Source organism: Archocentrus centrarchus, chromosome 5 (assembly GCF_007364275.1).
Source record: "Archocentrus centrarchus isolate MPI-CPG fArcCen1 chromosome 5, fArcCen1, whole genome shotgun sequence".
NCBI lineage: Eukaryota > Metazoa > Chordata > Actinopteri > Cichliformes > Cichlidae > Archocentrus > Archocentrus centrarchus.
Genome location: NC_044350.1, coordinates 15546165 through 15560304, shown reverse-complemented (window position 1 = coordinate 15560304; position 14140 = coordinate 15546165). Strand labels below are relative to the sequence as shown.

At 39.2% G+C, this 14140-nt stretch overlaps 1 protein-coding gene across 4 annotated transcripts; it reads left to right on the top strand.

Moving 5' to 3' along the window:
• The first annotated feature begins 2968 nt into the window (after positions 1-2968).
• suox (sulfite oxidase) lies at positions 2969-11613 on the top strand. 4 transcript variants are annotated; one of them, XM_030730090.1, is made up of 5 exons: positions 2969-3081; positions 6023-6093; positions 7256-7415; positions 8107-8376; positions 9175-11613. In XM_030730090.1, exons 2-5 carry the CDS (start codon positions 6035-6037, stop codon positions 10396-10398), a joined length of 1713 nt encoding a protein of 570 aa, XP_030585950.1. In that variant the 5' UTR covers positions 2969-3081; positions 6023-6034; the 3' UTR covers positions 10399-11613. The 4 variants fall into 4 exon arrangements, with proteins under 4 accessions (XP_030585950.1, XP_030585951.1, XP_030585952.1 ...); XM_030730091.1 differs by having other exon boundaries at positions 3001-3159; XM_030730092.1 differs by having other exon boundaries at positions 3010-3136.
• Positions 11614-14140: the final 2527 nt, after the last annotated feature.

Here is a 14140-nt window from a genome sequence, read left to right as displayed (position 1 = left end):
TACTCTAATTTACTGTTTAAACATTAAATTTTGTATATTGCTAAAAAGCAGTAATGGGAAAAACTAATTTGGGATGAAATCTGTCTGTAAATAAGCAACTAATAAAAAAACAATGGTAAACATGAATATTGAGATTACACAAAAGGACTGAAGGTGTAAGTTGCATGCACTTTTAGCTAAGATTATTTATATGTTAATTTAGACTTCTCAGAAATACAGTGAACTGAACTGAAAATAAACTGCTCTGTATAAATCTGAGACACTAGATGTGCTGAGACCACTTACTGTATGTTGAGCACAGCACCAGTGGTTGATAGTTCCTCTTAAAAAAGCCATGCATATCTTACACTGAATAAGAGTAAAACTGCATAGTTCTAATTAGATTGAGTGCCTTTTAACTTATGCATAATAAACAATGTATCATCTGAACAGTATTTTGGAAAGATTTCACTAAATTATAACAGTCTGGGATTCAGTGTCAGTGCATGGATGGGGAGATTGTGACAGAAAAATTATTTATGACATTTTTCATTGCTTTTCCTGTAACGAGCAGCTGTGGTTAATTTTGCTGAGTCATTTATTTGTTGAATAAGAGACGCCCTGCTGTTCTTTGCCCTGTTCTTTAAACATGGCTTAACTAATTAAACTTAATATGCTTTAATGGAGCTAAAATATTTCTATATTAATGCTCACACAGCTAATTTGGTTCTTTATTATTCATTTATTAATCCTGGATGAAGTTATCTTGCATAACAATTAGTTGCTGCAGGCTGGAGTAGAGTCATTAACGTTGCTGGGTTGTTTCTGGTGTTTGTTTACATGAAACTTGATGTAGTGTTCACCATAAAGCTTCAGTGACGCTGGTTGCATAACATGATTCATCAAACCGCTGGCACAGGTTTGAGCTTAAGAACGTCCTGCTCTGATATGTTGAAGATGAACTTGAAAACATCATTGAAGAACCAGAAAATCCAGACTCCTGACAACATCAACATTACCAGTGCACACGAGAACATTTCACCATTAGATGGCACTAGAGAGCCAGGCAGGTAACAGACAGCAGGATCACTATTCTGGGTGATATTATGCACATATGTGACAGAATTTGCCTACAGAGAGATGAACACACTAACACACTGTGCCCTCCTCTTTCACTTCCAATGAGAGAGTAAAATTCATACAAAATCTATATAAAATCCACAACTCTGTATGCTTGCATACACAATAATTAAGAACAAAGTGTATTAAATGTTTCCACCTAAACTGAACTCTACAGTAGGGATCTTTACAACTCCTGTAAATCAATACATTGCATCTAACAGCAACATACCATTACTATGATATTTAGAAAAAAAAAACCTCTCAAACAGATATTTATTTAAGGTGTGTGTGTAAAGTTTGAATGTGGCCTGATTGCTGGCCACATTACATGCAGAAGTGTACCAAATCCATGCCTCACTGGGTTTATCAAAAAGGCCTGGATTGACTGAAAAGGTCTGACTGTATATATCAGTACCCCAATACAAAATCTATAAATGTTTTACTGTTGGGATTTACAAGAGGGCCATGTGTGAAAATGTACGAGGGGATTATGAAAACACAGACAGCGCAGGCCACTAAATCTGCTGTTGACATAGCAACTCTGTCCTCAGGCCTGTTTTGACTGGATTTCTCAAACATGGCAAAGCTCACATACTGGCCAAGTTTAAACAAAGGAAACATTTTACACAAGAGTGAACGAATGTGGGCGCACGCTCTCTTGCTAAGTTCTTCCAAAAATGTGTGTGTGGAAATAAAAGAAACAAAATCAGAAGCAACTGCAGGTTTAAGCTCGAAATGAAACGGAAAACAGCGATAAAATAAAAGAGAAACATTATCTTGATAAAATACATAAGAGAAGGAATTTTGTCTTCTGTAATATATGAAACAGCCATTTCATTCACTTGTTGCTGCTGAGACTTGAAGATTAAAGATGTTTCATATCATTAACGTGGAAAGGAAAAGGAAAAATCTAAATCACGTGTGAGCACTTCTTGCCTTTGTAATAGACATTCTGACTCTGTGAGTTTGAGCTCATTGTCATCGCTAAAGGAAAAATTTGGGACCCATCAGCTACTTTCTGAGTAAGGATCTAAAGGTGCTGCATCTCTGTTTGTGTAATATCGCCACACATTTATTTACTGCATGTGTCGGTAGTTAATTGGGGCAATAATGCTTGCTGATAATAATTTCCTCACTGACTCTTACCGAGAAGCCACTGAAGGAAAAGTATGTTTATCTAATATAATGTTAAAATGAGCAGACATGTTGTAAATGATCATTAATGATTAATCAAAACACTCACTATAAATCCTTTGTGGGTTACATTATTATATACATTATATTAAAGTCTCAAAATGCCTCTCTAAATAGAGCTTTCATCTGAAACTTTGTGCTCAGACACTAAGGGTAGGGCACAGTAGTAGAGCAGATGACATTCACGCCCTCCTTGCTCCAGTGCATGCAGGCTGTTGGTTACTTCTGCTTCTGTTGCATTTGTTCAGGGTGTTGTCTGACCTTAGATTTATATTCTCTCGGTCTACCTTAGAATAAGAATAAGCGCTACTCCACACTGTCCCCTTTGAACCTGTAAAAATCACTTACGGTATGTAGCAAACTGTTCATCATGCATATTAGGTAAAATGCTGCCATAGATGTTATCATATTAATAACTGAGTAATTAATACGCTAATAAATAAGTTTTTGTTTCATATTTTGCATCCAAAAAGAAAAAAAAAATGTGACGAGGTGTAATAAAGGGTATAAGAAGGGCGCTTTGTGTGTTATTTGTTAGACAGATTTAGTGGTTAGTAGGAATGATAAAAACCTTAAAGTATATCTCATGCAAACAGCTGTTTTCCTCATTACTCGGGGCGGACGAAGCAGGACCTGCGCTATCAGAACAAGGCAGCTTTCGCGAACGTCCCTCGTTCACTGTGTGTGTGCGCATATGCGTGTGTGTGTGTGCGACGTCCAGAGATCAGCAGGGTAGCTGTCCTTCGTGCATCTTGAAGAACATCTGCACTCAGAAACACAAGAGAAGTGAGTACGCTGTGGTTTGGACGAAGACCCAAGAACAAACTCTGAGGTTTCTTCGGTTCGTGAAGATTTTTTTAAAGGGTGGGTGTCGGGCTAAGGCAGGCTAAGAGCGGTATGCTCGCTAACTGAAATGTTAGCTAGGTTAGCCGTGAGGATGGTGATGAAGCGCAGTGCCAGCGTGTAAACATCACCGAAGTGGCGGTCAAACGCGTAACTTTCTGCCTCTGTTGAATTCGTGAGGATTAACACTGCTTCGGTTTGCTGTGAATACTGGTTAATATTAAAGACGCCAGGGAGGACAGTCGTTACTCTTTGAGGTTCAATGTGTGCGACGCTGCGAGGCACGTCGTGAACCTGGCCGACGGAACACGGTGTGTTTACGGCGGGGACCCGGAGCTGCTGTCGCTCTTTCCCATCCTGCCGCTCAGGAATTAGCTGTCAGTCAGAGATAGCAGCTGTTGTTCTATTATCAGTTCGTATTCTCAGCATTACTGTAGTTTCAGCTACTTTCAGGCGTGTGTTTGCTCGTTTCAAATAATAATAATTATTATAATTATTATTATTATTATGAGGAGGAGGAGGATTCATACTGGTTGTTTTGACATGTTTGACCAAAGTGAAAAAGACTAATGAAATTTCCTGCGTATTTTATTTTTGTTTTAGTTTTGTAAATGCACAACGATCTTTTTATTTTTTTTCTCCCTTAAGTTAGTTTTACTTACCCATTTAATTTACTTTTAGTAAATTACAGTAGCATTGTTCAGCAATAATTCAGTGTAAATATCGTATTGGAGAAAAGGGCAGGTAGTAAGTAAGGTTGCAGTTTTACTTTTTCACTACTTAAGAATGTAGTGTTGTACATTACATGTAGCTCGAGTTACACCCGTTTATAAAGTAATGTGTTAGACAAAAAGTGCAAAGTATATATGACTGTGAGAGTTGGACTAAAAGTCTACCCTGAAAAGTCATGGTGGTAAATATATGAAGTGTTAGTGTCCATTGATAATACACTGCCAGCCTTGGGAAACGCCCTGTAGATATCACAGAAACAAGAGGTGGTTTAACTCTTTACAAAATGTAGAGCCTGACAATTTTTTTCATTCAGACACACGAAACATTAACAGATTTCCTAAACATTTGTTATGTTTCTTTCTTTATTTACTCTTTTCCACTCTGCTGGGATCAGATGGTTGTAGGGTGGCCTTTGGCTGAACTAACTGTGCAATAGCAACACTCATAACGTGGGTGAAGGGTGTTTCTCTTATCACTTCCTTTTTTTAATTTTCACTTATTAGCCATTATAAATACTGATACCAGTTGGTCAGGCTCTAACAGGATGCATTTATTCATCCATCCTTTCACAAATCAGAGGTGCCATGAGCTCAGTAGGAGCTGCTTTGATGGGCTGTGCTGGATGAAATTGTGTAACGGCTGCTGGTTGAATTGTGGATGATAAATCACCATTCAGAAGTTTTTCCTGGCTCAAAGTGGACCTTTTGGGGTGTGACTACACACACAAAGAGTCTGTGATACTTTACTTAACAGGATGTTATGCATTTTCTTGTTACTCCTGGACTTTTGATGAACAAAAATGTATTTTAAGTTCGATTAAATTAACCTCCACTTAAACAGGTGGATTTTTTCTTTCACAGTCCTGTTGATTTTCCTTTGGCCAAAACCTCTTTGGCTTTTTGGTGGGTGGCAACAAAAACCCTGTCATTTTGCTTTTATCAGATGTGATAGATGTGTTAACAATATTGCTGCATGTAGCTCGAGTTACACCCATTCATAAAGTAATGCATTAGCTAGAATCATGACAAACTACAGCCAGAGGTAAAACCAGACCAAGAAAAAGCTTTTTCTGTAAGCCTGGTTTTATTACTCATTTTCCATTGATTGGGGTACAGCTGTGTTATGGTGCAGTGCTCAGTTGTAACATCTGGCATTATCTCCAGAATTGATGGAGTCACATATAATTTTGTGATTCAGATGGGGTTTTTTTTTGGTTTTTTTATGTGAATTTTGCAGTTGTAATTCTGAATGAGGCAGTTTGAGGTCATGACATTGTTTCCATTCAGTTCTGTGAACTCATGACTCAATGGTTGCACAATGCAGCTAAACCAAAAAAAAAAAACAAACTAAAACTAAAAAGTTGAAATGTAGTGTGATTCAGAATTTTTTAGCTGCTGGTAATCGTGCTGCTTCAGTGAAAGCTGACAAAGATAACTCAGAGTAATCTTTATGGCCGCTCCACACTGTGATAAGATAGATAGGGTAATCACCAGATAAAGCACAGCTCCTTCATATAATATTTGCAATTTTATGAGTGATCTGTAAGTATGGTTTTTGCAGCGTTTGTAGTTCTGGATTTGGGATTGTTCTTTGGATTCCAAATCTTTTATTCCTCTAGTCAGTCATTCACAGATGTTTCTAAAGCTTACAAGCATTTGGCCGGTTCACGGGAGATGCCATACCGAGTGATAACTTGTTTCTTTATTGCTTAAATATTGAGACAATGAAGACAAAGTCCTGCTGAATTACTTTTCCACAGAATGGGAGTATGTTTCATTTAGTTTTTTATTGTGTGCTGGACAATTGCAAGAGTGAGTTGAACCCTTGGCCTCGGCCTTCTCCTCCTCCTCGTTCACTCCCCCTCAGCTGGTTGGCTCTTTTTGTGAAGGCTGAATAACAGTTTGTTGGTCATTTCTTTGAAACTCATTGGCTGTAAATGTAGAGAAAGTTTGTGGTTTGTTGAGGAGTGCAGCAGCAATGAATTGTACAAGTAAAAATTGGAAACAATATTGCCTTGTTTCACATTACTGACATTTTTAGAAGTGCATTTTATTGTCCCACAGTCCTGCTCACTAAGTCTGGATGGGAAATAATCTTTAGCTACCAGATGATGTTTATGTGCTTGTTTTTTTTTTGTTTGATTTCTTCCCAGAACATCAGTGCAATGCTGCTTCTCAGACGCTGCCACAGACTGACTCCATTTGGCCCTCTAAGCGTTCAAAGGTACATTAATGTAATAACATGATCATTTGTAGTACATGTTTTTCCTCTGTTTTGATATTTTTTACTTGAAGTGCATAATTTCCATTTTAGTCTGAACTAAAGGTGGGACTTTAATAATGAGGTATATTGGATTAATGATTTAATAATCACTGTGGCTACATCTATCTTTCATATACATCCTACCTAGTCTAGGCAATGTGAAAAGAAGACAGAGCAAATGTATATATTATAAATCATACTCATAAATCTTATACATACAAGATAAAACAAGGAAATAAAACTCACAAAGATAATGCCAGACTTTCTTGTCATTTTTTAAAGGGGTCTCGGGCAACAGTTCTCCAGACTTTCTGCAGGCCTTTCAGAGTTTTTCTTTGGACATTGGCTGCTTTTTCAGAGAAATGTTTTCGTTAACCAGTGTTGTGTCTACACATAACAGACAACTTAGCAAAGAACCAATTTTAAATTGTATCTTTAGACACTTTGTTACTTGCAGTCTGTCACAAAAACACAATATTTGTTCCCATTTCTTTAGTTGAATCTATGAAAAATATCAAAGATAATACAATCGGCATGAAGTAGTATTTTTGCACAAACAAGGTGATTCCCAAAAAGCTATTAGCTGAAAACTTGGTATGTCTCAGCCTGCTGTATGTTGTAACTTTAAACAATTGAGAAAACTGGAGAACTAGAGGACAAAAGAAGTGGCAGGCCTACAAAAAAAAAAAAACTGTCTACAGCAGATGAACAGTGTCTGACAGTCAGAGCCTGATCCTCAATGTTAGTGAAGCAGTGCAGCATCATCTTGACAGAGGACAGAACAAAAGGCAGCAAACATCCAAAGAAGCCTGGAGGACTATTCCTGAAGACTGCTTAAAGAAATTACAGAAAGCTGCCTCAGAGAGTTCAGGCTGTACAGAAGAATAAAGATGGTCACACCAAATATTGACTTTCAAGCTTGTTAGAATTGTAAAAAAAAAACTCTGTTTTAGCCTCATATACTGTATGTTTGCACATGTTTTCAGTAAATTTCTGCAGCCTTTTTTTTTTTTTTTTTTTTAGCAAAATATAAAGAAATGAGGGATGGCTCAAGACTTATACAGTATGTACAGTACTGTAGGCCAGTCTGATCTATGTGGAAGTTGCATTTCAATTTCCTTAGATATCAGGTGGCCCCTGTAGTTGCATCGTGTACAGTTCGTCTCAGCAGCAGCAGCAACGAGCAGAGATTTCACCAGCATGGCTTCAGTTGGACACGTGCCCTGGCAGGGATACTGGCTGGTACAGGGGTTGTACTGGCATATGGTCTACGCCACCACAAGGTTAGAAAGATCTGTCCATGTTTAATTTGTTGTGCAAAGTTTAATGCAATTTTTTTTGTACCTTGGCTAAATTATGCCAGTTAAATACATTTTTAACTGCAACAAAAAGCAACATTTGAAATCACACATCAAGTATGTCAGTTATTAATGCAGTAAGGCTGCAGACTGTGACTTTAAAAAGCTTCTTGTTGTTGTGGTAGACATTAAACGCATGGACAATAATTCAGTGGGTCAGTGCCACCAAACAATAGTCAAAGCAGAATAAGCTGTTTGGCACTGACAGAGAAGATTTGGCAAGTTTTCCATGGGCACAACCCACATACTCAACTCTGCATGGCACCATTTAAGCAGAAATAAATAAGTAATCCAATTGTATAAGAGTTATTGCCAAGAATCATTGTTACAACAAAGACTTAACAACCAAGCACAAATTTCTTTGCTTACAGAATCACAGCACCTACAGGATTATTTGCAATGGTACTGACATACTTAAATATCAACTGATGCCTTTCCCAGCAGAAGAGTTTCCAAAGCTGCACTGAACGAGGGTCACATGCTAGCAGGCAGTGCTAACTCTCAGGGAGCTGCCTGCTGTCTGTGTTTACTTAAAACTAATGCCACGTGGTTTTGTGTTAAGGTAGTAAGCACCAATATTTTGATAGAAACTGATGCTGCCTCTCTTTCTGTGCAGGCTGAGCAGGCAGATGTTAGAGATCAGACTGTACAGATGAGGTCCTCTCTTCCTGTCATCAGCCAGGCGGAAGTTGCAAAGCATCGCTCTCTGAAAGATGGCGTGTGGGTCACTTACAAAGGTGGTGTCTATAACATTACCGAGTTTGTGGCCATGCACCCCGGTGGGGATAAAATCATGCTGGCAGCAGGCGGTGCCCTTGAGCCCTTCTGGGCACTTTATGCGGTACATAATCAGGACCATGTGCTGGAAATACTCTCTTTGTATAAGGTGAGAAGCCTGCATGTTTCTGTTGATGATTTAACTAAAGCACTGTTAAATAGTAAGGTCTTAAAATATAGGTGACTACAGTCTGTTATTTAGTAACAAAGAATCAGGTTTAACCACTGAGCTGTGTCAGCACTATGTCAGGGTTCAACATAACCGGCCCTATAATAATTCAGCTAAAAGAGGCCATAGGGTGTATGTATTTCAGAGTTTTAGCAACTCTGTGGAACATTGCTATTCACAGAATATTAACAGTGGGGTCACTCAGTAAACACCATTTTCCATTGAATATTCTAATGTGTGGAACAAGTTTGTATCAAACAGGACACTACGCAGTACAGCTGTGTGGATCTTTGCACTTAAACCAAACTGCAGGCCTCAACACGTGTCGGCCTTCACCAACTTTCATTTGAAATCACCACCGACACCCACTATGAAGCTTCACCTCACAGAGCTCTGTTTATTTTAAGAATGGTTCTCATTCAATCCATTAAATACTTACTTATTGCACATTATTTGAATTTATCCTTAAATGAACTTTTTAATTTATGCAGTTTGTCTGGCACTTGGTCAATGCAGACACACATGAAAAAGTCTACTGCACACTCTATACTAAGGAAAATCTCACAGCTGTAAGCTGAATACTGGCACTCCCTCAAGTGGTCAGTGAGGAAAAATCTGGCTCATGTTTTTCTAAGCTTAAAGTAGGCTGCATGAGATGAAGAGAAAAATTCAGTTGCAGTGCTGTAGCTTTGGTCCCATGTGGTCTAATAAAATCTTTGTGTCTGTGGTTGATACAAGATTGGTGAGCTAAGTGCAGAAGACCTGAAGAAGCAACGTGATGTTAAATCCTCAGACCCCTACTCTTCTGACCCTGAGCGCCACCCTGTCCTGCGTCCCAACAGTCTCAAGCCCTTCACAGCTGAACCACCACCTGAAATCCTCTCTGACAGCTACATCACACCCTCTGTTTTTTTCTTTAAAAGAAACCACCTGCCAGTTCCTCAGGTGGACCCAGCTTCATATCGGCTACATGTGGAGGGACTGCCTGGAGGAGTGCTGACACTGTCTTTAGGAGACTTGAAGACTCGATTCCCCAAACACACAGTGACTGCTACACTGCAGTGTGCAGGTAATCGCCGAAGTGAGATGAATAAGGTCAGGCAGGTAAAGGGACTGAACTGGGGCATTGCTGCCATTGGCAATGCGACATGGAGCGGGGCCAAACTCAGGGATGTCCTGCTGGCTGCAGGTTACGGGCCAGATGTGACTCAGTGGGCTCGCCATGTACAGTTTGAAGGACTGGATAAAGATATAACAGGGACTGCCTACGGTGCTTCAATCCCTATAGGCAAGGCAGTTAGCGAGGATGGTGATGTGCTTCTGGCCTATGAAATGAATGGTGAGGATATTCCGGCTGACCATGGCTTCCCTGTTCGCGTGGTGGTACCAGGTATAGTGGGCGCACGCAATGTGAAATGGCTGGGTAAAATCACAGTCAGCGCAGAGGAAAGCAGCAGCCACTGGCAGCAGAACGATTACAAAGGCTTCTCACCTGGAACAGACTGGGACACAGTGGACTACAAATCTGCTCCAGCCATCCAAGAGCTGCCTGTTCAGTCTGCTATCACCACACCTGCAGAAGGCACCGTGATCGATCGCAGTGCAGAAATGCTGACGGTGAAGGGCTACGCTTGGAGCGGCGGGGGTAGAGAGGTGATACGCGTAGATGTTTCCCTGGATGGAGGAAAGACGTGGCAGGTGGCCCAGCTGAAGAGCAGTGACAAGGAAGAAGATCCTCAGACACCTCCTCCACTGGGACGAGCCTGGGCGTGGAAACTGTGGGAGATAACGGTTCCTCTCCCTCCTGAGGCCCAAGAGCTGGAGATAATTTGCAAGGCAGTCGACAACAGTTACAACATGCAGCCGGACACATTTGCTCCCATCTGGAATCTCAGGGGTGTGCTGAGCAACGCCTGGCACAGAGTGAAAGTGAAGATCAGCGAGGATAACGGCGAGGAATAGACTCAGAAATCAAAAGGTAAAACTGAGTCAGAGTGAGCTATTTTTTTAATTGTTAAATTTGTGTCATGGACTCAGCAAAATGTATGCACAAACAGGGAAAAGCTCCATAGGTAAATAACACTATATTTTGAAGTATTTTTGACACAGCCTCAAGTATTTATTCATTTATGTTGCCAGTGAGCTCGGAAAGATTTGCAGCAGTACAAACAGAGGATGAAACTGAAGGCTGTGAAAAGCCAAATTAAACTGTGTCTGGTTGTGTCTTCTTATTAGTCTCGTTCTCTCTTCTTAAACAAAACTGTGGTTCAATTTCATTCTGAATCTCTGTGATTTATAAAGATGAAACATTTATTTTTGTAATCTGTATTTATAACACTGCCGATAATAATAGTTCGTTAAAAGGGTTGTATTCACAATGTGATTACTGCACCGCAAAATGTAAAAGATTAATTTTTTATAATGACTTCTAGATGAAATGAAGTTGAGCTGTTGATTAAGTATTGAATTGTTTTTAATTAAGCGTAGTGATACTGAGTGTAGTGTTCAGTTAGAGAGGACTGGCATCAGCCTGCAGTGTTTAAACATATGATCATTTATTTATCTTTGTTGACCAAGGTCCAGTTTTTTTTTTGTTTGTTTGTTTGTTTGAGAACTTTGAGTAACTCCAAGAAGTTCTACCTGTAGTAATCATCTTGTGGTTGAAATCAGTGACACATAAATCAATGTTTGCCTTAAGATAGCCCATCAGTGGTGGACTGTGGCTCTTTGTGTACTAATCAGGTGGTGGGCCTGCCCTCTACTGTTTCAGAGGAGATATGAAATACAAAAAAACAGTATGAAATTCCAGCTGAAGTCCAGCTTTGTATGCTACAAGACTACAGCGCGACAGAGGTTTGTTTGATATGCTTTTACCCCGCTGATCGCCTGGTGTCCCCATGCTCATTGGTGTAAGGAGAGTCCAGAAAAAAAATACTGGTGGGAAGTGAGTGCTGATTCCTTACATGGGGAGAGGAGGAGTGAATAATAGGAAGAATAATAATAGTAGGAATAATAAAACAACAACAGTGTGTTTGATGAAACATTTGGCATTTGTTTGAAATGAGGAAACTGCAGGTTTTAGTTTTATTAGCAGGTGGCCGGTGCATTCACACATGGATTACATTTAAGTGTGAGAATCATAAAATGTATTTAATTGCTGATGATGAATAAAGACCTCTAAAATAAAGACACTGGGTGAACTCTGATTCATTTGTTGCTCACTGACATCAGTGCTGTCAGATATCAGCTTGTAAGAGTTAAATTATTTGCTGTGTCGTTTGTTTTTTCAAATTGATGCACAGGAAATAATGATGTCATATTCAGCAGTGTCAAACAGGTAAACACATACACTGTGAAACACAAAACACCAGCATACAAAATGAAGAATTTCACCTCCTGTGAGACACATGCAGCTCTGCTGTGTGTTTGCTTTAGATAACTGCCTGCCTGTGTGTGTGTTTTATGATACCAAAGGCAGCCTGATCCAAAAAAAAAACATATTGTACTTCCACATCTTGCTGTTTCCTGCTTTTTGTTCCCTTTTTTTCCTTAATTTGAGTGATGCTGTAAATGTCACAGTGGTGACAAAGGCGGTGGACACGAAGCATGACGCTGACTCCCGAGGTTTACTGCTAAGTCAGCAAATACTGAAAACTGTGTCACATTAGTGTAACTGGTAATATTTTCCCAGTATGATGAACGTGAACAAAGTCTGCAAGATTTTTTTTTTATTAAGGGAAAAAAGGAAAACTAAGGAAACAGTTTTGTTTTTGTTTTTTTGCTGTAAAATAAATTCTTGTTAGCTTAGTGCCACTATATAAATCAGTGCTAGAACCTAATAATGATGGGCAAAGTCACATCACATTATAAAAGTTACTACTTAACCCCTTGAAAAATGTGGATCCAGGCCCCCCGTTAGTATAACAGACTCTCTGTGTGGTACCTCTGAGTGCCAACCATGCACTCACATCTTGAGACCAGCTGTTTTACTGGCTTCTGTAACATTTATACCACTTCAGCACACCGCAGTCTATTGCGTTCATATGTCAGACTTTTCAATAATCCATATTATGAGCCAGCATCAGTCTTTATAATTCGTTTTTACAGGTTTGAGTGAAATCAGAACAACTCCCAACCTAGCTAAACTGATTAAAAATACGACTGCTGCTGAGCTCACGTGAGTGGAAACAAGAAGGAATAAAAATTTGGTTGACTATGCCAAATCCCAAATTGTCCTCTCTTGATAGAAATAGTAACATGATGATGGGGAAATCTGACCAGTGTGAATAACTCACATTGGCACGCAACACGCACCACATCCAGTTCTTAAGAGCGTCATTAGTCATCAGGAGATAATCTGCTTTCCATCTCAAACTTAATTATTTAAAAACCAGAGACTTCACATGCACACACAAGCACCCTCAAACAGTATAGCCACTGTAGGATAACACCTGCCAGCAATAGTTTTGAGAAGTTGTGTGCTTCTTAGATAAAATGTGCTTTTTCTTGTGGATTTTGATGTACTGAGTCCAAATATGACAAAATATGTGATTGGCTTCAGTTTCCAAGATATATTTTACATGTTACAGTTGTGTATAATGTTCAGATTAGTTGAGTTTAAATAATAAATTGTAAGCTTAATACTTCTCATCTTTTCTCATTTGATATACCTTTCTTCACCTTTGCTCATTTAAAAATCAGAGGTTATTCCACCTCAATTCACCAAAACTGTACTCAGTTTATTTAGAGACCAGCCGGCCAGGTCAAGATGCTGTGTGTAGGTGGGATGTTTGATTATGGAGAAACACCAGTTTTGTCAGTTACCTGGAATATTGTGACATGTAGATATGCTGTTTGCATCACTTTGCTACATGTCTGTCTATAGATGTCCACAGTCAGACTTATTTAATTCTTTAACCATGTTTAGGCACCAAGAGAGGAACTGCAAATGTTCTGCATGTCACTTGTGCAAGTTCTGTGAGTCACAGTACTTTCAGCAGCACACTGTGAAAGAAAATTAAAAACTGTACTTGCTTATTTAAATAACCAATGTGAAGCATCTCCCATAAACGCTCCATAAACATCTGGGAACTGCGGAGACCAGCTGCTGGACTTTTGGGAGAGAAATGTTCTGTTGTCGTCTGATGAAGGATTCTAGCTGCTCAGCCGTCCCGGGTCTTCTTTGTCATATTTTTTGTTTCAAGATGCTTCAAATATCTTCAGTTGGTGAGATCTCTTCTACTGTGAAGCCATACTGTTGTTGGTTTAACATTGTCTTGGTGAAATTTGCAAGGTCTTCCCTGAAAGTCATGATCTGGATTGGAGCATGTGTTGCTCTAAAATCTGTAGATACCTTTCAGCATTGATGGTGCTTTTCCAGATGTGCAAGCTGCCAATTCCATAGGCACTAATGCATCCCCATACCATCAGAGATTAAGGCTTTCAAAATGATTACTGATAAAAACGGTCCCTCTTCTTTTGAAATGTGTTGCTGCCCTTAAATTCAAATTGAGCTAATATTTTTCATGGATTTCCAAATCATCGCATTCTGTTTTTATTTACATTTTACACAGCATCCAAACTTTTTCAAAATTGAAGTTGTACAAAATAAATTAAAATGGAAAAACACAAACAGCAAAGTGAAATGAAAAGAAATCCAAACCTTGGATAAAAGTAAATTAGAAGTAAAGATTAAAGACAGTCT

Bases quoted from the DNA above. Each gene is read 5' to 3' on its own strand.
- suox (XM_030730090.1), top strand. From the start codon at position 6,035: ATGCTGCTTCTCAGACGCTGCCACAGACTGACTCCATTTGGCCCTCTA. The intron at 7,416-8,106 runs GTTAGAAAGATC...CTTTCTGTGCAG, and splicing joins ATGGTCTACGCCACCACAAG to GCTGAGCAGGCAGATGTTAG. The intron at 8,377-9,174 runs GTGAGAAGCCTG...GGTTGATACAAG, and splicing joins AAATACTCTCTTTGTATAAG to ATTGGTGAGCTAAGTGCAGA.